This window comes from Amphibalanus amphitrite, unplaced genomic scaffold, assembly GCF_019059575.1.
Source record: "Amphibalanus amphitrite isolate SeventyFive unplaced genomic scaffold, NRLGWU_Aamphi_draft 000275F_arrow, whole genome shotgun sequence".
NCBI lineage: Eukaryota > Metazoa > Arthropoda > Thecostraca > Balanomorpha > Balanidae > Amphibalanus > Amphibalanus amphitrite.
In genome coordinates, this window is record NW_024881770.1 from 340,482 (window position 1) to 363,563 (window position 23,082).

The following is a 23,082-nucleotide window of genomic DNA, read 5'->3' on the forward strand; positions in this document are numbered from 1 at the left end:
AATTTATATTTCCGCTTTATGTGCTTCACTTTCATTTTCCCGCTTAAAATTCAGTTGCCATGGCAATTATCGTCTGCTTGCAGCACGTGCAGATCTATTGTTGTCGGTCATTCGCGGTCTGCTTGTCGTCGTGTGCGTGTGTCTCGTAATTTAAGTTTTGATTTTGGTGGTAAATCCCTCTTTCGATTTAAGCATGATGTCCGTCAAAGGTATTGCAGCTGCACTGCTCGTGCTTGCATTGGTTTCGTACCAGGTGTACGCTCAAGAAGCGGCGGAGACTACCCCTGCCGCTGATGGTGCAGCTGCTGCTGGTGGAGACGCGGCCACTGCGACTGAGGCCGCCGCCGGCGGTGACGCTGGTGGTGACGCTGGCGGTGATGCTGGTGGTGACGATGCTGGGGCGGCTGGAACGACAGCAGCTGCAGCAGATGGAGAAGGGGGCACTGAAGCCCCGGCCGCTGCCGAAGGAGACGTTACAACTGCTGCAAGCGGTGAGTGGCATTACCAGTGTTTTTAACATGGTCTTTGTTTCTAACAAAGATCCATATTTACTACCGCTGGTTGCGCATGAAGGGTAACGCTTATCACGCCTTGTCCGAGCTAGCCATGATCAGATGCTGGTGTCAAAAACTATTGCATACTTCAGTCAATTGATCGTTCACTTTGCCCATCTATAATAGCTACACGGGCGGTCGTCTTTCGCAGTTTGCGCTTAGGTTGTACTGCCGATTCTGGTCACTAGTATTGTCCCCCCTTCCCCGCAGGTGCCGGCGAATTGCAAGCCTTGACCAAGTTTGTAGCTGTCATGGTGGCTGTGTCTCTGGGCCTTCTGGCAAAGAATGATTAGCTGGTGGTAACTACGAGAACACCACGAAAATGCAGTTTTGCACAACTCGGGTATCCGGGAAATCTGGAAGTGGCCATAGGGCGAGGTTAACCAAAGGCATCGCTTCGAGCGATTCGCTGAAGGTGATCGAACGGCGAGATGCAACATTAGAGTCGACCACGCATAGGTCGTCTGGAGGGTGGCATGAATTATGTAGTAATGACAGCTTGCTTCGATGGACGCACAGACGTGCGGATTTTGAGTGGTACCTACTTCGATTAGTTTAGCACATGACAACAATAAAGCAATGTGATTAGATTACCTGTTTGTAAGCTTGTCTTGGTGTGTGGCAATCAGAGGCAGCTGAGAAATGAGAGCCTGGTGTACGGTACTTAAAATTTTGTGCCTGGTATCGTCGTGGGAATATTCGTAGTATGCAACCGATAAGGGTCATTGCCCTGAGAATGAACAAGCGAGACATTTGGCCCTGCACACTCGAAAGAGCGATACGAAACCTCCAACTAACCAACTAACTTACATGCCACGTCTGCCTTCCCGATCCCTTGCTCCGATCTGTGGAACGGTGTGGCGTGTGCGAAGTGATTTGTCTGGGAGGGGGGGAGGCATTAATTTAGCCGGTTTCTAGCGGTTTACCAAGTTTGAGCTCGATAGGCCAAGCCGTTCCGAGATGTGGAAGCAGGGCCCCGCGCGTAAGCAAGTGCAAACGACCCCGACGGACTTCCATGGGGCACCGGCCAAAACAATTGAGCGCGAGGCCGGTTTAGTGAATTTTGAACGTAGCGCCCCTGCCGCTCGAGATACGTAAGCGACCCATGCACGCGCACACGTGTAGTAGCGCCCTAACCGTAATGTAATGGCAATCCGTACAGTAGCGGCGGAAAACCTTCAATTAAGGGGGGACGCTGCCGACTTTTGGCCCCATTCTTACCATGCAACGCCCATAGGGCTGTTAACACGCGCACCGACGGGGGTCTGCGCCAACTTCGCACCGACGGGGGGGGGGGGGTGGCGGATGACCGCCCCCCATGAGATCTCGAGAACGAACCAAGATAGTGACAAGCGGTAAACCGCAAGGGATACGCACGGACAAGGTCTACAATTTTTACAAAGGTCATTTTCAGGTCAGGTCAAAGATGACGTCCCAGGGGTCAAAAAAGTCAATGGCGGCGGTAGGTATGGAGTTTTTCTCAAATAACTCTCGAACTAGTCAATATAGGAACAAACTAAGGGCATCATCGTGATCCTCTCGTCAATCCGCAGCGAATGATATATATGTTGACCTCGAAAGGTCAAGGTCAAAGGTTGACCTCAGGTCACGTGACCTCGAGGTCATCATGTACATCATTCGATGCGCCTTGACGAGCTGAACACAATGAGACCATCCGCGCGGCTGTATCTTGTTCCTGTACGGAGTTATTGTCAGAAAACCGCTGGTGACCTTTGATGACGTCACATGACCTTACAGCTGCCCAACAGCAAAACAGACCTCAAGGTAGTGAAGGTTGATCGTAGATGAGGTTATGTATGGTTTATGGGGCCATTCCGACCCGTTTTAGTGGCAAAAAACAGGGAGTTGATTTTTCCCCCATTGACTTATAATGGGGAGGTCGAGAAATTGACCTGACCTTAGGTCATCGATATCAAAATTCCGAGATATACAAATTGTAGCTACTAATGACCTTATAACATTTTAAGGAATTGAATGCTGTAACTGAGCGTGAGCATGATTAAGATTATGGTGAAGTTAGATTATAGATAAATATAGTGTCTGAAAATGTAGTACCTACCTACCGTAAAGTGGACTGGGGCTATTTGAGACAGTATTTAAAATCGCTATAAAATGAAGAGCATTTGATTTTTGTGTGATATTTTTGTTCAGGGAGGTGTGGAATCGAGGAGTAGGTAAATCGCCTGAGCAAAAAAAAAAGAGCATAAATTTTAAGTGGTTTTTGTTTATAGCAATTTTAAATACTGTCTCAAATAGCCCCACTGTCTCAAATAGCCCCACCTTACGGTAGTCTGGATGCTCATGAGTAAGCTTATATGTTTTAGAGAAGAGTTGTATAATATTTCGAGCACGGCTCGAAACGGCATTTTCAAATAGCTTACTCATGAGCATCAGACTACTATATTTATCTAACTTCACCATGACCTTATATCATCCTGCGACTTTCAAAGGCCTACGACATCTACTGTAGCTCTGGCATGGTGGCAACTGGCAAAGTTGCAAAAAAGTAACTTGAGTTTGGGTCATTCAAAGTGACCTGGTGACCTGACCTTAAAAGTTAGGAAGTTCAAACTTGCACACCATGTGTAAAATTGATGAGAGAATAGCCGTACCAAATTTCGTGGCGCTGCGCGCCGCGGTTTTCCCGCTATTTGCGAAAAACCTCAGGGGGGGGGGGGCGGATATCCGCCTCCCGTCGGTGCGCGGGTTAATAAAGCACGCATGCAATGTGCATTGTGCATGCTGCTCGCAAAAGATTATTTATTTGCTAGCTTTGGATACCTGTGTGGTGTCAATAATTTTTAGTCCATTCATTTTTGACGGGCTGGGCCGGGCTGGGCTTTGACGCTTTTACCATGGATGGGCTCGGGCTGGGCCGGGCTGTGAACCCATGGGCCTGGGCTGGGCTGGACTGGGATTTTGCGGCCCGTGGCGAACACTGGTTGACACCTACGAATACCTGGCAGAAGGTATACTGGTTGACCTGACCTGACCCGATCTGGTCCAAATTCATAAAGATATATGTTAACCCTCGCATGACTGGGGGGGGGGAGCTCTACAGAGCCCCCCCCGGCCTTCCCGTTTTTTGACAATATCTTATAAAACGTTTCACGGATCAACACGAAACTTGCAGTACCCTCAGCCGCATCAATTTGACACCTGGTGTTAAGATTTCAATTTTTAGCTACCATAGTTTGACCGGAAATGATGTCGGCCGATTCTGATGCAAAATCGGCATGCAAACGGAAAACGCTCTGAAGAGCTTAGTTTTAAGGCTAGATCCAATTTCTTGCATCAGTGGACTACAAATACACGTAGCTATCAAACTGCTATCTCGATTTTTCAAAATTTTGAAAATTTTTAAAACATGTTTTTACAATTACAACAATATATTTGTTGATTTTTTCCCAAAAGTTTCTGATTTTTCACAAACAAAAAAAAAAACAGAATATATGTGATAGAACACACACTGATAAACTACTCTAGCAAGTTTTAGCCTAATATCTTTAAAAATAGTGAAGTAATTTGCATTGTTGTCAAAATTTTACAATTACATATTTTTCAAAACCAATTTCAGCACATTTTTGACATCGAACAGCAATATAAATGGCACCATCGTGTTCGTGAGCTCAAATTGTATCTGATAGGCACCTTTGTTGTTGACAAATTTCATTTTCAAAATTTGACCTTTTCTGACCTGAAATTGACCTGAACTCCGGTAAATTCAGCTAAAAATGACCTCAATTTACACAGACGACTTTTTTAAATCTACGTGTAAAATGGACCATAAAACATGCGGCACGTGACCGATACATGATAGGTATACAATTTTCGTGACCTAATGACCTAGGTCACGAAATTTTAGGTACCTGAAAAAAATGAAGTTAAAGTTTGGTACCCTCAGGGTATCGAAAGCATTTATCAAGGAGAACGTAAACAAAAAATGAGCCTGATCAGACTTGTCAGCCGGCGGCCAGAGCCTAAATTGTAAACAAGCAAAAATGTCAATAATTTTTACTTTGACCTGACCTGTGACGTCATCAGTGACCTCGAAGTCAATGAAAATACTCGACAGTTTTTCCAGGGCTATCAGACGCCGTTTGAATTTTGACGATCGGCCCAGTAGTTTCGGAGATAGGAGGGGGGCTCCGGAGAGCCCCCCCCCCCTTATAGTCACTCGCGTTATGGAAAATACGCCATGTCATGCACGGGTTAAAAACTAACATGATTTTCATGGTAAGCACCCCGAAAAAACCTCATAGCAGCAACACTTTACGACGTTCTAACATGTCTTGATTTTACCGACTTTTGGGTAATTGACCTGACCTGGAAGGTCAGCCAGCGACCTAATAGGTACCTTAACCCGCGCCCAACTGTTGTCTGTGTATAACAGTGGTCGGCAGGTCATTCGGGGTCGTGCCCCCCTTTTTGGGCGCCAGGCAGGGCCATTACCCCCACCTACCAGACCCCATTGCTGACACAACTAAGTTTACTGAAATTCCATACCGTCCTGGAACTCTTTGGGTATTTGTGCATTTCCAATGCATCAAATTTAAAACATGACACTTCCTCCACAAAACATTTAATGCCTATATCCCAGTAGCGGCGGAACACCTTCAATTAAGGGGGAGGGGGGAGCACTGCCGACTTTTGGTCCCATTCTTTCCATGCAACGCCCATAGGGCTGGGCTAATGTTAAAATGTAAAAATCAAAGGGTGCACGGTGCCCCGGTGCCCTCCCCGTTCCGCCGCCTATGCTATATCCCATTTAACCCTTGTACGTATAGGGACGGCGGGTGGTTTTTCGTTAAAAAGCTCACGTAAAAGGCATTGGATCACGACCAAATTGTACCCTCGAGCCCATCATTTTTTTTTCACCAGCCCGGAAAATATCATGACCTGAGACCTGTTTTACCAACAGAAAAATAACCGCCTGCCGGAATTTTTGCCTCAAGACCGCTTCACATACGGAGCGTAAACGCGATGGGCTCGTAAGCGGATAGGGCTTTACCGTTTACGCTCCATATGTGAAAGGATCTTTAGGCAAAAATTCCGGCAGGCGGCTATTTTTCTGTTGGTAAAACTGGCCTCTGGACCCATAATGACCGTTGGCTTATGAGCTTTTTCTGGAGATCATCTTGAGCCATAAAATCTCACTTCAAGAAGTTATAGCGGGTCCCGATTTTCTCGACACTTATCATTGCCCTCTTGAATGAGACGGAATGACCAAGGACCTTAAAAATGGGCAGCAGCGGCTTCCTATGGTCACGGGTAGCACGCTCGTCTTTTTTATGCACAGCCCCATATCAGAGTCCGAGAGGCCGCGGGGGTCCGATCGACTCCTCCCCCTTACGTTAGCGGCTGTTGAAACGCCAACAGACGGGCGACGGTTAAAAGTTGCAGCTGCTTTTGAACGACTGTACGGAGGGGTGAGATGGTGAGGCGAGCAGGTACGTGAAAATTGGTATCTAATCAATGTGTGCTGTGCCTTTGGCCTGGGCTAATCTTTGAACCCTGGGATGCAACAGTCACGATGGCTCCATCACTGGAGCTACAAACTCTAAAAAGATAGGCTTTCTCAGAATCCCTCATTACCCCCACCGAAAGGGCTCCATTACCCCCAAAGGGGGCATGCCCCACCATTTGCCGACCCCTGGTGTATAACATGCCCCACTGGGGGGGGGGGGGCTATTCATAGCCTCCCTCCTAACTCCGAAACTACTGGGCCGATCGTAAGAATTCAAACGGCATCTGATAGCCCCGGAAAAACTGTCGAGCGAAACCTAATGTCATTGACCTCAAGTTCACTGATGACGTCACAGGTCAGGTCAAAGTAAAAATTATCGATATTTGGCTAGTGCTCACTTTTTGGGCTCTGGCTACCGTCTTACAGATCAGGCTGATTTTTTGGCTTACACACTCGTGAACAGATGCTTTAGATACCCTGAGGGTACGAAACTTGTGCTTTGATTTTCAGGTCAGGGTCAGGTCATCATAGGTCACGGAAATCTTATGTCATAAGTCGGTCGCGTGACACATGTGTTATGGTCCATTTAGGCCATAGATTTCGAATTCGGTGTCGCCTGTGTCATTTGAGGCCATTTTCATGGTTGGTACGACCCCCCCTCTCCCTCGCGTCTCGCCCCTGATCGAGCTAGAGCTTCGCGGAACGAGCGTGTTGCCCGTCACGAGAAGAAGCCGATGATACCCAATTTTAACCCGCGCCCTGATGGGGGCATTTTGCCCCCCCCCCTGAGATTTTCCTTAAATAGCGAGAAAACGGTAGCGCGCAGCGCCGCCAAATTTTGGGTACCTCACCGGGCATCAATTTGACACCTGCACACAAAATTTCAAGTCACAGGTCACCTCACGTCAGGAGTTATTGAGGTCAAACTAAGGTCATGTTCGAGTAAAAATGAGCAAAAAACATGACATCTTAAAACGCTCACCAATTCTACAGTTAGCAAGCAATTTTAAAGTTATTTATGTGGTTGTGTAGAGAAAAGACAGTGCTACAAAACTGCTATCTCGGATTTTTAAAATTTTGGAATTTTACCCCCCCAAAAAAAATTGATTAAAAAAAACTCCAAAAATTTCCAATTTTTTTTCAAATTTCGAAAACAACCGGTATAAATGTGATAATCCCGGCGCTCTTCGATATACATACCAAATTTTTGGTCGATACCTCTTTTTTGGCCAAGTTATAGCGAAAAAACTTAAAAATTGATGACGTCAAATTTTTTAACTCAATTTTTAGCTATTCTAGACCACGTAGCGCAAAACGGAGACCACCATTGAACTCCCCGTGACGAGCTGCATAGGATCGATACCAATTTTATGCAAAATATCAACTTTGAAATTTGACTTAATTTGAACTGACCTGGACCTGACCTTGACCTGACCTTCACCAAACATAATCTCAACTGACCCCAAGGGCTGCCTATCCCACATAATCGCATTTGGCATATGAAATGGACCATAAAACATGCATCACATGATATTTTTAATTTGTGACCCTCAGTGACCTGACCTCTGGGACCTAACCTGGTATCAGTGACCTCAAATAGCAAAATATGTGTTCGACGAACATTTCCCCATCGATGATATTCAATGAAATGCATTTTACTCGATTTTACAACGCGTTTCTTGAAATGTCTGTAAACGGTGAAAATTCGACCTTTGACCTGACCTGTGACGTCATCTGTTTGACCGAGGTCAATGAAATTGTGTCACAAGGTATTTCCCCGTTGGGGCTATCCAACGCCGTTTGCCGCTTGTCGCTATGTTGCGTGGTTCTCGAGATCTTAGGGGGGGGGGCAAAATGCCCCCCCCCCCATCAGACCGCGTTGCTCGGCAGACCCCATCAGGGCGGGGGTTAATGGCGAATTTAGAGTCCAAAGTGCGCACATAGCCGCACACGGCCGGTCCCCTCACTGACTTTGCCTGGCCTGCCACCAACAGCAACCATACCTGTCAGGAGGCCTAAAAATAGACGCGTTTACATGAGGTTTGTTGCAAGCTTATGTCTCCGTCCGTGATATTGCCAAAGATGCCAATTATGCTTAACAATTTACAAAATGATCCCCTCTAAATATTTGAAGTCTGAAGACCGCTGCATCCATAAGCGTAGGAACCATGGGTGCAGTGGATGCAGCTGCACCCACAATAATTATCCAGTGGGTGCAGACAATGTATTCTGCACCCACAATAATCTGAACCAAAAACCACTTTTCTCATCAACACTACTTCCCATGCAGCACGGCAAATTCAGGATATGCTGCCCACTATCCATGGCTTTCGCAGCATTTGCTACTGTGATGGTCTTCAAAACTTACATTTGTGCTGAAGAAAAAAGGAAATGGAGCATGTGATTAAACACATACCGATGACCCACTGTCAAAATTTTTAGCCCGATATCTTCGAAAATGACTAAGTTGGCCGCTCAATAATGACGATGTTAAGGTCCTTGGTCATCGGTTGACCTTCCAGATCAGGTCTATGACCCAAAAGTCGGGAAAATCGGGACCTGTTAGAACGTCGTAAAGTGTGGCTGCGATGGGGTTTTCGGGGTGCTGATCACGAATATCATATTAGTTTTGATCACAGATAATGTCTTTATGCATTTAGGCCAGGTCGGGTCAGGTCAGGTCAGGTCAACCAGTAAGGGTTTTGCCGGGTATTCACTATTCAATGATTCATAGTAGGTGGCAACCGCCTCTGACAGCTTCGTAACATGTTACGAAGGCGCCAAAACTACATTGGAAATTATTCTTTTCCTCAGGTTAATTAATCTCTAAAAAGTTAATTGTTTTCAAAACGGGCTTCGCTGAGGAAAACTGAATATTATAACCAAATATTTTGGCTTTATTGATCAACCTTGTTCACTGGTTTGAAATACATTTTTCTCAAAAACATGACCTAAAAAGACAAATATTCATATCGTGCCGTCAGTGATGACGATCTTCTAGCTTACGAAAAACCGAACAAATGAATCGTGATGAAGCACATTTCAAGGCACACTGTAACAGGCAAACGCACACATGTTCCTATCTCAACGCAATGTCCCAAATATGTAGGGCTGATGGTGACCTTTCCGACCCCCCTGTTCATTGACGAATTGTGCACCTTAATCTCCAGTGCCTCACGGATTGTCCTAAGCTTCCAGTTTCTTTCAACTGCCAATGTTTTCGCGTCTCTTGGATTTAATGATTTGTTGCATGAGTAGGCATGCTGAGCTGTTGCTGAGGTGTCTGTGCGACCTGTTACAGTGTGCCTTGAAATGTGTTTCACCACGATTCATTTGTTCGGTTTTTCGTAAGCTAGAAGATCGTCATCACTGACGGCACGATATGAATATTTGAATTTTTAGGTCATGTTTTTGAGAAAAATGTATTTCGAACCAGTGAACAAGGCTGAGCAATAAAGCCGAAATATTTGGTTATAATATATAGTTTTCCTCAGCGCCCGTTTTGAAAACAATTAACTTTTTAGAGATACATTGTAAATGTTTAAATGGTTGCTAAATTCGAATTCAGCTCCAAAAACTAGCCTAGTAAGATATAAAACTCGAAAAAGTGAACCGAGGTCAGCAAAGGTTAGTGACCTGACCTGACCTTCCGGTGACCTTGACACCCACCCTAATGCATGGGAGCAACATCAAATCACATGTTTGAACGCTTGAAACCACCAAAAGACTGCAAACGCCGCTACGGCGAGCCGACATACGACGAATCGCGATTCTGGCCAAACATGGTCTCGGAAAATAGGTCACGGGTCAAAGGTCATTTGTGTCAGGGTCATGAAATCTTCAGGGTAGGTGTCAAATTGATCAACGCGAGGGTACTGCAAGTTTCGTTGCGATAGGCCGCTTTGTACGCAAGTTATTCGCAAAAAAACCTCACGGGGGTTGCATCAACCCCCCTGTGCCGGCGAGGGTTAACGTCGTTAACGTCTCTTCATCTTGTGATTTTTATTTAACGAGGCCGCGCCCTGCCACTTGCTGCCACTCAATCAAACGCCCAACACGGAGAAGTATGCTTATCACTATCTGCTGGGACAATGTAAGGGGATAGCAAACTAATGTTAAAGGGACCCTCCCACCTTCATAAAAAATAATGAATTGGCACGAAAGTGATGTCGCTCGGTTCAGAAAGAGCGAAAACGAATATCTACCAAATTTCATCGAAAAATATTCACCGGTTTTCAAGATATTAGACTTTTACTTTTGTTTACTTTTTGGGATCTCCGCTGTTCCTAGCGACTTTATTTGAAAGTGCGGCATTTGTTGCGCGCAAAGCAGCATATACCACCGCGTGCTACCAAACGTTTTAGTAAAAGATTTAAAAATCGTTAGATCTCCGCTGACGTCACAAATTCTAAGGGGGCATACCAATGCACTAGCCCCTTAGAATCCGAAAACTGCAAGTTTGAAATTCCATATCTCCGAATTAAAGCATTTGTCGATGTTGTGAGTGCCCAAACCGGTATTTGCAGGCCATGGCCACCAATTTGGCTATCTCAACTCAAAACTAATGTTAAGGTGGGAGTGTCCCTTTAAGGCATGGCTCGGGTGCCCTATGTTTTCAGTTTTTTTTTCAGTATAATTTCCATAAAAAACAACAACAAAATAGTGTCACAGCTGTGACGAAAAGAATGTAGGCTAAATTCGGTGACAAAACAGGATTTAGGGGTGCACTAGGTTCGACTCCTTCAGTCTCTTGCCCCCCCCCAGTGAAAATTCCTTAGACGAGGCCCCGATCGGCACTACATTTAACGACGTATGATATTTTTACGCTCAAGTGCTTAATTTATGAGTAAAATGGTACTTATGCTTAAATTGGTGGGATGAGTGGGATAATCACCTGCAGTAAAACGCCTTTTGGGCGAAGAACGAGCGAGATAGTGCAGCCCTGCACGTGCGGAAGGGCGTGCGGAAGATACTTCCCTTATCTTTGGAATCTTGGTACATACTTCCAACGGGCTTGTGCAAAGCACCCTTCTAAACGGTCGCTAGCGGTGTGCCAAATTTGAACACAGTCGGCCCAGCCGTTCCTGAGATCTGGAAGCGGCATTCTGCACGTGTGCACGCGCAAGCGGGGTCCAAAATACATTAGCAGGGAAAGCCTCTGCACAGGCCAATTAAATAGATGCTCACTGAGTAATATCTTCTGTAACATCTGTATACCACAAACGGGCTGGGGGCTTGGCCCTAAATACTCCCTCCTGGATCCGCCAGTGAGCTTCAGCTGTAACTAACCACCGAGTGGCACATGCATTATGCATTACCTATATTCAAGTGATATGTCTCCGCGCCAGCGTTTGGCGCTGGCGGCAGCACCTGTCAACGAAAAATATAAGAACAAAGAACACCTGCCAAAGTGCCCCCTCGCCGTCTCTCTCCAGCCGCCGATAGCATGCCGGCCAGCCCAGCGCGGCGTCCAGATGCGGCGTCCAAATTAAAACATTTGCGACCTCCCACAGAACGCCAAGCAGAAGCCCAATAGCTCGACGTGGTTTCGCACTTCGCTAAACTCGCAGCATGTCATGATAATCCGTGGTAAGATAATTGTTACCAAATCGAGGAAAAACTTGACGAGCATGGGACTTAACCCGCGCGGGGCTGGGGGGGGGGGTAAATTTTACCCCCCCTCGCGAATTTTTGCGATATCTCAAAAACGGCGGCGCGCAGCGCCGCCAAACTTTCAGTACCTTTTCTTACATCAATTTGACACGTTCCCTGAAAATTTGAGCGAAATCCGTCGGAAAATTTTTGAGAAATTGACGTTTTAGTGACGTCATGTTCGCCATTTTCGCCTCAAAAACGGCAAAAGTTCAAACGCCGCTAACATCTTCATTTTTAAAGGAATCAAGACGTAACAAAAAAGGTTATACGTAATTTTACTTTGTCTATCAAATGGCTATCTCGGTTTTTTGAAACTTTTGGATTTTGGCCTAAATTTTAAAAAAACTGACTTTTTGGGAAAATCATTATAAAATCCAAAATTTTGAGTCTATAAAAAAAAAACGGAATATATGTCAGAGAAGTGGTCTATGTGCACCTACATACCAAATTTTAGAAGAATCGGTTCAAAAATGTGGGAGTTATTCAAAATTTTATGACGTCACGACACACAAATTTTTTGAAAAATGACTTTTTTGGAAGTTCTAGACCTGGTACGGAAACAAAAATAGCACCATTCGATTCGCCTTGAAAAACTGCATCAGATAGACACCTTTTTAGGCTTTAACAACCAACTTCAAAATTTGACCTCACTTGACCTGACCTTGACCTGACCTCGACCTGAAATTCATCCAGAGGTGGTCCATATCACTTATTGAGTGTGCCTATTGAATTCTATGAGTAAAATGACCCATAAAACATGTGTCGCACATGCCCTTTTCTATATTTTGTTTTTTGGTGACCTGACCTGACCTGACCTGACCTTGACCTTGACCTCTGAATGATATTGTATGCAACAAATATTGTCTTGGTAGCCTAAGAACACGTTTTGGGCGATCAGTCTCAGTCCATGACTCCATTCTTCGGCAACTACGGTGCAAGGCCGATACTGTAGAAACTTGCAATTTGTACCCTTGACCTGACCTTGGCCTTGACCTCAAACTTTACATTAAGTACATGTTTTTAGTAGTTCGTGATGAGAGCTTTCGATTGGCGTTTGAATTTTCTAAATCGGACCATTAGTTCGGGAGATAACAGGGGGGTAAAATTTACCCCCCCCAGCCCCGCGCGTTCGGCTGGAGACCCCAGCCCCGCGCGGGTTAACGTATTTCGAAGCACGAAGCCACTGAGAACAAGAATATCTAACGTTGTATGGATACCTACGTATAGGTGTTGCTGAAGTGCGAGAATCTGAGAAAAACCTTGGGGGAGGGGGGCGAGAGCAGCATTGAGGAGGCCGAACTCAGCATTATGGGGAGGGGGGAGTCTGAGGGCCCCCAAATGACACCCCTGATTTCACGTGTTTGAACGGTTAAAATTAAAACTACAAAAAGACTGCAAACGCGCGGAAAATGTGAGCCGACATACGCCGAATCGTAATTCTGGCCAAACATGGTCTAGAGAAATAGGTGACAGGACAAAGGTCACTTGGGCCAGGGTCATAAATTTTTTAGAGTACCTAGGTGAAAAATTGATCAACTCGAGGGTAGGTACTAAAAGTTTCATCGCGATCGGCCGCTTTTTGCGCGAGTTATTCGCGAAAAACCGAGGGAAGTCCGTTCGACCCTCTGTGAGTACGAATGCGAGGGTTTAAACAGCTATCTGACTATTTATTTATGCATAGAGCAAGGTCCACAGACATCGTGGCTTTTCAGTTGAGGTGATTGTGAGGTGAGTCGTAGAATACTATGGCAAGGATACGGATGGGATTCGGGGACACTTTTTTGTTTTCTGCGTTTTAACGTAAGGTTCTGTGCGTCGCTGGGACTGCGGTGGGGGCACTCCTGGTCATCTGTTCATGGATGGTGGACTATTTAGAGAAAAAGTGACATATTTCCTTTAATATGAACTGTCATCCATGTCAACATATTGCAGAAAAACAACCTGGCTCCACAATTTATGTATTATGACTCGAGAAAGTATATTGCTACAAGTATTTTGTGAACAGTACCGTAGCTGAGAGCCAACATACGATGAGGATCAAATAACTTCAACCATTTCCACGGCTGCAAAATTAGCTCCCCGTTATCCCAGCTTTGCCATCTTGTATTCAGGCGCATGGGAAAGGAGGATAAAAAATCGGCAAAATGTGCGCCGCTGGGTAGCCGGAAAGCTTCACTAAATGCCGTGAAAATTTCGATCGAGTAAGCCGATTGGCCCTTGGCATTAGGAGCTGTTGCATTCGTATAAGGTTCTTCATGAAATAGAGAAATGACTGATCAGTATGATAGTTATCATTGCGACACTTTTAACCTCTGAGTCACCATTTACGTCTTAACCATAACCGGCCCAGTGGAAGGGAGCTCGATACAACCCCTTAAGATATTAAACAAGTTCTATTCACTCCTTATGATATCTTAACTTTTAGCTCCACTGAGCTTATAAATGATTTTTTTGCGAAATAAATTCGCGGTAAACGCTCATGCTCAGCGCCGAGGGAAGCAAAATATAAGACTTGTAATCTGTCTAAGTCATCCAAATGAATATTAGTTCACCAGGGGTCAGCCCTGACCCGTTCTGTTCTCCAAAACAAGTTCAAAATTCGACACGTCTCAAACGTGTTGTTAACCCGCGCCCCAGTGGCGGTCTCAGCCAACTTCGCCCTAGTGGGGGGGGGGGGGCATATGTTACCACCCACCTCTAACTCAAAAACTAAGAGGGCTAGAAAGACGCGGTAAAAAGCAGTCGATAGCTCTCAATACGTACGTTTGAAAGTATTTCAGTCATTTTTCTTCTTAGAGCAATATTGGGGTCACCAGAGGTCATCAAAGGTCAAAATTTGCCTATTGTCATTATATTTTTCAGAAAACATGCCGTTATCTCAGGAACTATGGTAGCTAGAAAAACGCATGGAAAATCAATCGATTTTTGAACTCTTCTTTTAATACGGTCATTATCAAAATCGACCTCAGGTCAACGGTTTAGCCTCCAGAGGGCAAAAACTCCAAAAATAGCTGTTTTTTACGAAAAGTGTTTTTCGACAATAACTTTCGACTAAAAACAGCCACGGCATTTCTATTGCCAGAATCGTGTTCCTCTCGCCGAGACGCGTCGAATGAACCATAATTTGACCTTGAAAGGTCAACTTGAAAATTTGACCTCAGGCCAAGGTCATGACCTGAACGGAAAAAGGTCATGCTGCATATCAGTCGATGCGTCACAACAAGACAAACACAATGACACTATCCCCAGCGTTCCATCTCTTTCCAATCGCGAGTTATTGGCAAACATATGTTTGTAACCTCAAATGACCTCGGATGACCTTTCTAGAGGCTATCAGCAAAAAATGACACCTTGGTCATCACGAATGGTCCAAATCATTGTGATTCTGAAATATTTGGACGGTTCCTATGCGTACACACGGATCTAGAGGCATTTTCATTTTTCTCCATTGACTTGTAATGGAAGGGTCACGCCACTGGCCTGAGCTTAGGTCACGGATATAAAAAATCCGAGATATACAAATTATAGGCGCCCATAACATCATGAAATCCAACAAGTTTAAAACCTCTCTGACAAACACTGCAGGCTGGACATGATTGCAAACTTTTTTAGGCTTGGTCAGTTAACTTGACCTGGTGACCTGACCTGGCATAACCTGGGGTCAAATATTTCACACATTGTCCAAAATTGATGTATTAAAAGCTACCCCAAGCAGCGCGGCACTACGCGCCGCGGTTTTTTATTCACACGCAAAAAAAAAACGCGACAGGGTGGTAACATATGCCCCCCCCCCCCACTGGGGCGAAGGTTAACTTGTTCTGCCAGGAGTGTTGGGATCTTTTTTTTTCTGCCAAAAAAAACAAGGTCACATTTTCAGGTCTTCAACCTGACCCAGAAGTTGACATGAGACCTTCAAATCAAGACCCTTTGGTCTACTCTCTTAGATAGAAACTTTTTTTTGCGAAGCTGTATCTTAATTAGGAGCCATACGAAAGGCGTATGTTTCAGCCACCTTCCCTTGTGCCGCTGAAGGATGAAAAGTAGCGAATGTCAGTGAGGGCAAAAATTTGCTCCATGTCAACGCAGAAAGCACCACATATCCTACAGACAACACCATTCCCTGACCACTGTCTACACCTCTGTGGGTGTGGCCTGCGCATCACTCACGCCTACAGCAAGTAGAACCTACACATTCTTGTGCGCGTCACTAGTCCGTTGTACAGCCCACTGATGGCCGCGTGAATGGCGGCCTGCAAAACGGCGCCGTGTTGTGCGTTTCTCCGTTTGACTATGGCCACTGGAAGAAGCAGCGGCACCACTACGCTTGTGTCAGAGCTCGACTGCCCACTGTGCTGGTCCCTCCTTTATGTCCGTCCAGATGGTCCCCCGTTTGCGTCTCGGCAGAGCGGCTCCACACCCCTGGCAGATCACGTCATCGCCAGATGTCCGCGCTCAGGCCCAAACCTGCGAGCAGATAGACCAGAAGAGTCAGCGTCTTCCTGGACGCATTATCCATATCCAGGGAAGGAAACAATCAGCTATCACTGTATTAAATTTTGTGGTTCTATTTTAGGTTACGAAGCACCGGACGCATAGAAACGCGCGGCTTCGGTCTTACTGGTCTTGCTGAGGCGCAAGAACGTAACAGGCCTCGTACATCTCGCTATATATATAGTCATGCATGAAGCATTGAGCTGCTTTATCTTCACTTCTCCTCAGAAATCATGCTCCAGCAACTCCTCATATAGGTTTTCCACCCGGGGCGCCTCGTCATCCGCTCTGGGTCTCCCTCCCTCACCTTCAGCGTGAAGTCCCAGCTGCCGGTGCAGAAGGCGGTGCCATCCGGGCTCATCTTGAGGCAGGAGACGCGGTTGTCGTGCCCGTACAGCACGGTGATGCGCTGCACCTTCAGCGAGTCCCACACGTTCACCGTGTAGTCGTTGTAGCCGGCGAACAGCAGCCGACCGCTCACCGAGAAGTCGAGCGCGTTCACACCGAAAATCAAACTGTCCTTCGTGTAGCAGGCCACTTCGCGGTCGGCGCGCAGGTCGAACAGGCGACACTGCCGAGGTCAACCGGGGTCAAGGTCAGAAGAGATCATCCGAGTTTAAGGTCAAACGAAGTCCTCGGGGCTAGATGAGGTCAGACAAGGTCAAACATAGGGACGGCGAAGATAGTAAAGACGCTCAATATGAGACAAAGAAAGGTCACACAAGCTCATCCAGCGTCAGCTGGGATCTTCAAAAGACATGTTGAGTTAAGTTTCCTGCTCCCTTCTTAGTTCGTTCTTTCAACGTTTCCCCCCCATCTACTCTTCTTTCCTCCCTCCATCTCACCCACACCATCCCTTCCGAAATCCCTCCTCTCCAGCCGACCCCTCCACTCCCCCTTCACTTTTTTCACCGACCGTGGCGTCGTCTGATCCGGTGGCGATGGCGTCTCCGCTGGGGTAGTACTTGACAGTGTTGATGTCAGCAGCTGGGCCCTCGAACGTCTGCACGTAGGAGCCGGTGCGCATGTCCCAGATCATCGCCGTCTTGTCGCACCCCTGGCCGCCACACGGGACATAAAGACAAGGTTAAAACTCAGGAGTGTTGATGAAGGCTGGACACTGGACAAGAACTGTGTTGACAGAAATAAGTGAAGAAATGTGATTATATATTTACCGTAAGACGTTCATTCCTATTCCATACTTCCCGGATAATAGACAACCTTTTCAATTATTTCTGCAGTTTGAAAAAAAAAACAGGAAGTTGCTCTCTGGTCATGCTTTTTTATTCCGAAAGTTGCGTGTTTATAAAAAAAAACATACCAATATTGAGAGCATCAGGAAATACATTCACTCAAGGAAACTCACTCTTCCCTCTCGGTAGTGGCTAGTGACGGCTTTCATGGCTCGTTGCCAAAGTGGTCGTTCACCACGGTTAGGCAGAAAATGTCTAAGCAATATTTCGTCCGAAACGATAAAAGCCCGTAGCCCGCATTCAACCGGCAAATAGCGCTACGGGCACCCATCCCATACGTACACAGCAGTACTACATGCAGCCAATAGATGGCGCTAGTGACTGACGCCTGTTGATATGCTGTGCCGCATAGCAGATAAGGATGAAAAACGTTCTCCTAGATGGCGCCTGGGGTATGGTAGCTATACTCACGGCTTGTGGCTTGCAGTCACGAGCAACACATTTGAAATCAATGTCTGCTGCACCGTTCCGTGCTTCTATCCTCAGGATACAGATATCCTTCTCCTCCACGCCGCAACCCCCCTCCGGGCTGGACAGGCAACTTTATCTCATTGCTCACTTGGAGCGGCACCGCTGCTCCCGAGGGAGCGCACCCCGTAGCCGGGTGCAGCGAGTGCCTTGGGACTAGGTGGCCTGTCCTCTGGACGGGCTCAGCCCCGGCGACTCACTAGGGTGCCTGTCCAGACCAATGTCTCCCCCTAATTCCTATCATCCTTCCGGCTCTGCAATGGTCTTGTCAGACCGAAAGGACCTAACCCAACAAAACAAAACAAACAAACAAAACAAAATGTCTGCTGATTATCTAGCTAGCACTGCGTCAGAGAGAGGGTTAATTTTAGATGTATAGCCAAACAGCGAGTCTAGTGATAACGTGCTCTCGAGCATGTTCTCGAATGAGAATGAGAAAAATACGAGTAACTTTATTAGGACACGCTTCTTTTGTTATTAAATGAGCACATATGACAATGCAAATTTAATGGGAATAGCATGCTATAGAGCACGTTGTCATTCGACTCACCATTCGACTATATGCAATTGCACAATGAAAATTTACCTACCTATAACCTCATCTACGTGGCAGTACTATCTGAGTAATTAGCAAATATTAATTTCAAAAGCATTATGTGTCCTCAAGCCACCAATTGTCGGTAATTACAACTGCAACACCCCCTGGTAATTATAGAAATGTCGTTAGGCGGCACGGCCGGACATCGATAGCAGCGCCTCTATCGGTCACTAGGGAAAGCTGGCCTGTAGTCGACGAAATACCGGCTGAGTTGTCACACGTTGAATAGGTTTATAGACATCCGTCTTGTGATTAAGTTGAACTTTTGTTATCACTATTTCTACAGGCAATTTTAGAAGTGTCTTCACATAGATTACAAAACCGTTTAGATTATTGTATTCACTTCAAGCCTTCCCTATTGTTCTTGACGATGATGCGGGAACTATTTCTAATTAGTGTTTCTAACATAGTAAAATAACATATTGTGCAAACGATGAAAAAAGCATAAATGGAAGATTTTAAATGCAATTTTCTCTCACAATTAATGGTAAATTCTCTACATATCAAGGAAAAGGTGCATGCTACCTGATAATTTAAAGTTATTGGGGCCAGTTATTTTCTTCTTTTCTTACGTCGCCCCAATGGCCGCGAATACACCTGTGGTAACGCCTATCGGTGTTGTCGTCATCCTTATCTGTTATGCGGCACAGCATACTAACAGGCGTCAGTCACTAGCGCCATCTATTGGCTGCTGGGAGCACTAGTGTAGCACTGGTGTACCCAAGGAGATATTTGCTGAATGTCTGCGGTTTTTGAACTACGAGCTGATTTTAATGATTGATTGGACTACTAATTGGACTAGCTAATTAGACTACGAGACGATTTCAATTTTTACGCGAAAAATTAACATTTTGCCGACCTGAACGACCACTCGGGCTTCAAGAACTGATTTTGTGACCAAAACCTCCAAGGTTGCAACATCAAAATCGTCCGCTTACCGCCGACACGAAGGTATTCCCCGTCTCGGAGGGCGCCAAGTCGAGTGTCATCACGTCTGCCGTGTGTCCGACAAAGTTTTGCAGCAGACTGCCGGACTCGACGTCCCAGAGGGCGCACGTGGCGTCTCCGCTGCCCGTGAGGATCTGCTGGTCAGAGTTGGGGAAACAGCAGCACGAGATGTAGCTGATGTGCGTGCCGACCGTGTGCTTTTTGGCCGACATGTCCTCCTCCAGACTCAGCGGGTAGATGGTCACCTTGTTGTCCAGGCCGCTGTCAGAACAGGGGCGAGAAGTTAGTACATTCTGCTAGTCGGGAAAGTCGGGACGATGTTGCATTCAATAATTGACAAATAATAGGCTACTGTTGCTTGTTCGGTTCTGACCGTGGAGTTGGATAAAACTTTTTTTAAATGATTTATGAACAAATTTTGATTGATCTTCGACTCTTCCGTCTCTTCCGGCTCCGGCTCATCTGAGTGTACGAGTAAAGCGGCTAAGTACTTTTAGTTTTGATCCCACCACGGCGTGGGAGGTACATATTCATAGTTCGACAGACGATAAGAGCAAGACGACGCTCAAAAATACCCCCAAGGATATACTATTTGACCCGAAATTAACATAATAACACACTATACCTAACCTCATTTGGGCAAAGATGATGTCCAGCCTTTGCCAAGCTCCCTGTCCATTTTAGCCAAAGTTGTCATATGCATTAGGCATGCATGTACATAAAAAATGCAAAATTTACTCGTATATAAGGAATAAATATAACATGCGTCATTCGGTCTCACGTCTCTGAAAGCAGTGTACTTATGCGTGCCACTGCCCTGACAGTAGCAGCACTCCTGTAACATTACGCATTCGGTACTGACCCGCAGCAGACGGCGTTGCCGCTGGGCGCGTACGAGCACGCCATTACCCAGGTGGTCGGCATAGTGATGGCGTGTTCCTTATTGGTGGTGAATGCGTCCCACAGGATCATCTTGCCGTCCTGTGAACCGTGGAGATCTTATGTGTTAGATGTCTGTGTTGGAAACGCCGGCGGCTGCTGTCAGAGAGTTTAAGTCAATGCTGTTTCGGGCTTTGACATTCAGAAATCCGGTTTGTTTATTTTTAGCATAATGGTACAATTCGAGGAACTCGTGTATTTGTGGGCGCTACTATTCTTACTAAGCAGTAAGCTGCATGAAAGTTTTTTAGTTTTCATGACCCGCCATGGTCTCAGGTTACCTACAGGTACCGAATTAGAGCAGCATACCTAACATTTATGCATCCTCCGACCACCACTCAGCTCTCAAATATGCCTGACAATAATCATTTACAACTGCGCATCACTATCACATACAGATTTCATACTGCTTGACATTTCGTCATACAATTGTTTGCACCTCTTGACGCCGCGGCGGCCGGATCTGGGACTTCCAGAACCGGTAGTCCAAACACGTTCTCCTCCCCTCTCTCTCTCTCTCTCCTCCCTCCTCTACCCTGGGCCTCCCAAATTATCCTGGCACGAACCCCAGCCGACGGGCGCCGTGACCCGAGAACCCCGTGTTTACCGGACACCTTAGCGCCGACGCACAGATTACGTCACTGCCGTGTGAGGACGTCACAGACCCACCTGTGAGGAGGAGACGATGTGACGTTTGTCCAGTGACCAGTCGAGAGCCAGCACCTTCCCCTGGTGGCCCTTGAGGACGCGACGCGACTTGATGTTGAGCGGCCCGCATGGCTCCAGTCGCCCTGCCACCTTGTCCACTGAAATAATGACAAATGGGCAAATGTCGAAGATCCACAGGAACAGGAAGACATTAGACAATATTGACGTTTATAACTTTTGCTTGTGGAACACCGAGAGCTGTGTGTGGAAACGACCATTCTGTTGGAAAGAAAACTAACGTTTGTACTTAGCACAGAAAAAGACATTTATATATCTAACCCATTTAACGGCATTTAGCACTACGAGGACGAAAAATTTGACCGAAGACTGAAGCTCCTATTGTTACTTTTTGCTAGTAACTATTGCTTTTGTTCCAGGCCAAAAGGCCAACCTATACAGACAGCCTTATATGATAGTAACCTTTTGCAGTCAAAGATGATGAATAGCAAAATCTGTTATCACTGCACCTGTGACGGAAAATCCTGACTCTCTTCCCTAATTGGTTCGTGTCCAATAAATAGTAGCGCGAAGTTATTTGTGGAAGCCCGTAAACCGAATAACAAGACTCAAGAATCAAGAATCCTCCTTCGTCACATGCGGCTAGACTTCCAATGAAGTATCAGGAATAATCAGTGGCCGGGTTTTGGCAAGGGAAATGTCAATTGCATTAGCGACAGCGCGGCAATCATCTGTACCTACTTAAAGATACTTTTCATTGTGTCTGCTACTTCTAATAAAAGAGGCCGCCAGCGCTGACGCGATGCCTTGTACCTTGAGAGGGTTTGCTTTGCTTAGGGGAAACTCGAGCCATGACAGTTCATTTAGAAAGGTGCAAATAACATCCGCGTGCACACAACGCAAGTTCACTGAAAAGGTTACATACATATCACGTAAAGAAAGTATAGATTATTACGACAGACGAGAGTGTCTATCCTTAGTCGTTAGACGGTAACCTTTAAACGTACCCACGCACGTCGCACAGTCAGCTGGCTGCATGATAGCTGGCTGTTGCAAGAGGACTATTGGAGTGGCTGGCTTTTACCACCTTTAGCATGTTTGGCGTAATATTATACCGGGAACACATAAGGTACTCTCCTTCAATATCTCTGGGAGTGGTGGAGCCGCCGCCGGGGACCGTACTCACGTGTCACATCGTTCATTTTCTGTCGCTCCTCATCCAGTTTGACCTTGAGTGACTCGATTTCCTTGCGCAGCGCCTCGACGCTGGTCTCCTGACCCTCGCTGGCGGCACCGTCGGCTGCCATGGCGCCTCCGCTTCCTACGCGTCACCGCCGTGAAAGGAGCGCGTCACCCACCACCGTATCGCACCCCGCACCGGCCGTTAGCCGCCCGTCAGACGCTCAACCACCGCCCGTCACCGCCCCACCGCCGCCCCACAGCCGTCCGCCCTATCTCGGGCAACTTCCGGCGGCGGCGGCGGCGGCGGAGGCGCGTCTGCGCACTGCTATCGAACGCCGCCGTCGTCGGTGGTGGTGGTGGCCCCGTCGGTCGTCGGAGGCCGCCACTGCCTTCGCCGCCGCCGATGTGGATCGATTCCGATGAGGCCCTTCCCCCGCCTGCTGACCTCCCCCCTATTTCCGATCTGTGCATGGCGACAGACTGGCCCGGTCATGGAAGGAGAGGGAAGGGGAGAGGGATCCCGGATCGGCAACCATCAGAGCGAAGACTGGATGCTGGATAAGCATCTGGCGTGGGTAACGAGTGAAAAACTGACATCCTGCGTGATTGGCCATGAAGTGATTGGGATGGATCAGAGTGTAAGAAATGGGTGAGATTAAAGTGTAAGAAATGGGTGAGAAGTGAGATTCATGGATGATTTTCCTGAGCCCTGTATATTTATATGTCATAGGTATATGTGCATTTGCAATGTGCATGACCTGTCCCTTCTTTCCCATATCCAGGATCAACGTTAAAATATTCTGCAACGGAGGAATGTTAGCGCAGCGGCCAATAACTTCT

General features: G+C 46.6%; 1 protein-coding gene and 2 long non-coding RNA genes across 3 annotated transcripts; 2 read left to right on the forward strand and 1 right to left on the reverse strand.

Moving 5' to 3' along the window:
- The first annotated feature begins 12 nt into the window (after window positions 1-12).
- On the forward strand, window positions 13-1,144 carry LOC122387144. Its single transcript, XR_006257503.1, has 2 exons — window positions 13-491; window positions 765-1,144. It is a non-coding gene; the product is annotated as an uncharacterized LOC122387144 (long non-coding RNA).
- A 13,089-nt stretch (window positions 1,145-14,233) lies between these two features.
- On the forward strand, window positions 14,234-15,546 carry LOC122387143. The gene is made up of 2 exons (XR_006257502.1): window positions 14,234-14,317; window positions 15,505-15,546. It is a non-coding gene; the product is annotated as an uncharacterized LOC122387143 (long non-coding RNA).
- LOC122387142 (guanine nucleotide-binding protein subunit beta-5-like) lies at window positions 15,523-22,476 on the reverse strand. Its single transcript, XM_043377054.1, has 7 exons — window positions 22,247-22,476; window positions 21,064-21,200; window positions 20,318-20,436; window positions 19,446-19,716; window positions 17,105-17,245; window positions 16,496-16,759; window positions 15,523-16,161 (listed from the first exon to the last, which is right to left on the reverse strand). The coding sequence occupies exons 1-7, from the start codon at window positions 22,365-22,367 to the stop codon at window positions 16,150-16,152; spliced, it is 1,065 nt and encodes a 354-aa protein (XP_043232989.1). The 5' UTR covers window positions 22,368-22,476; the 3' UTR covers window positions 15,523-16,149.
- Window positions 22,477-23,082: the final 606 nt, after the last annotated feature.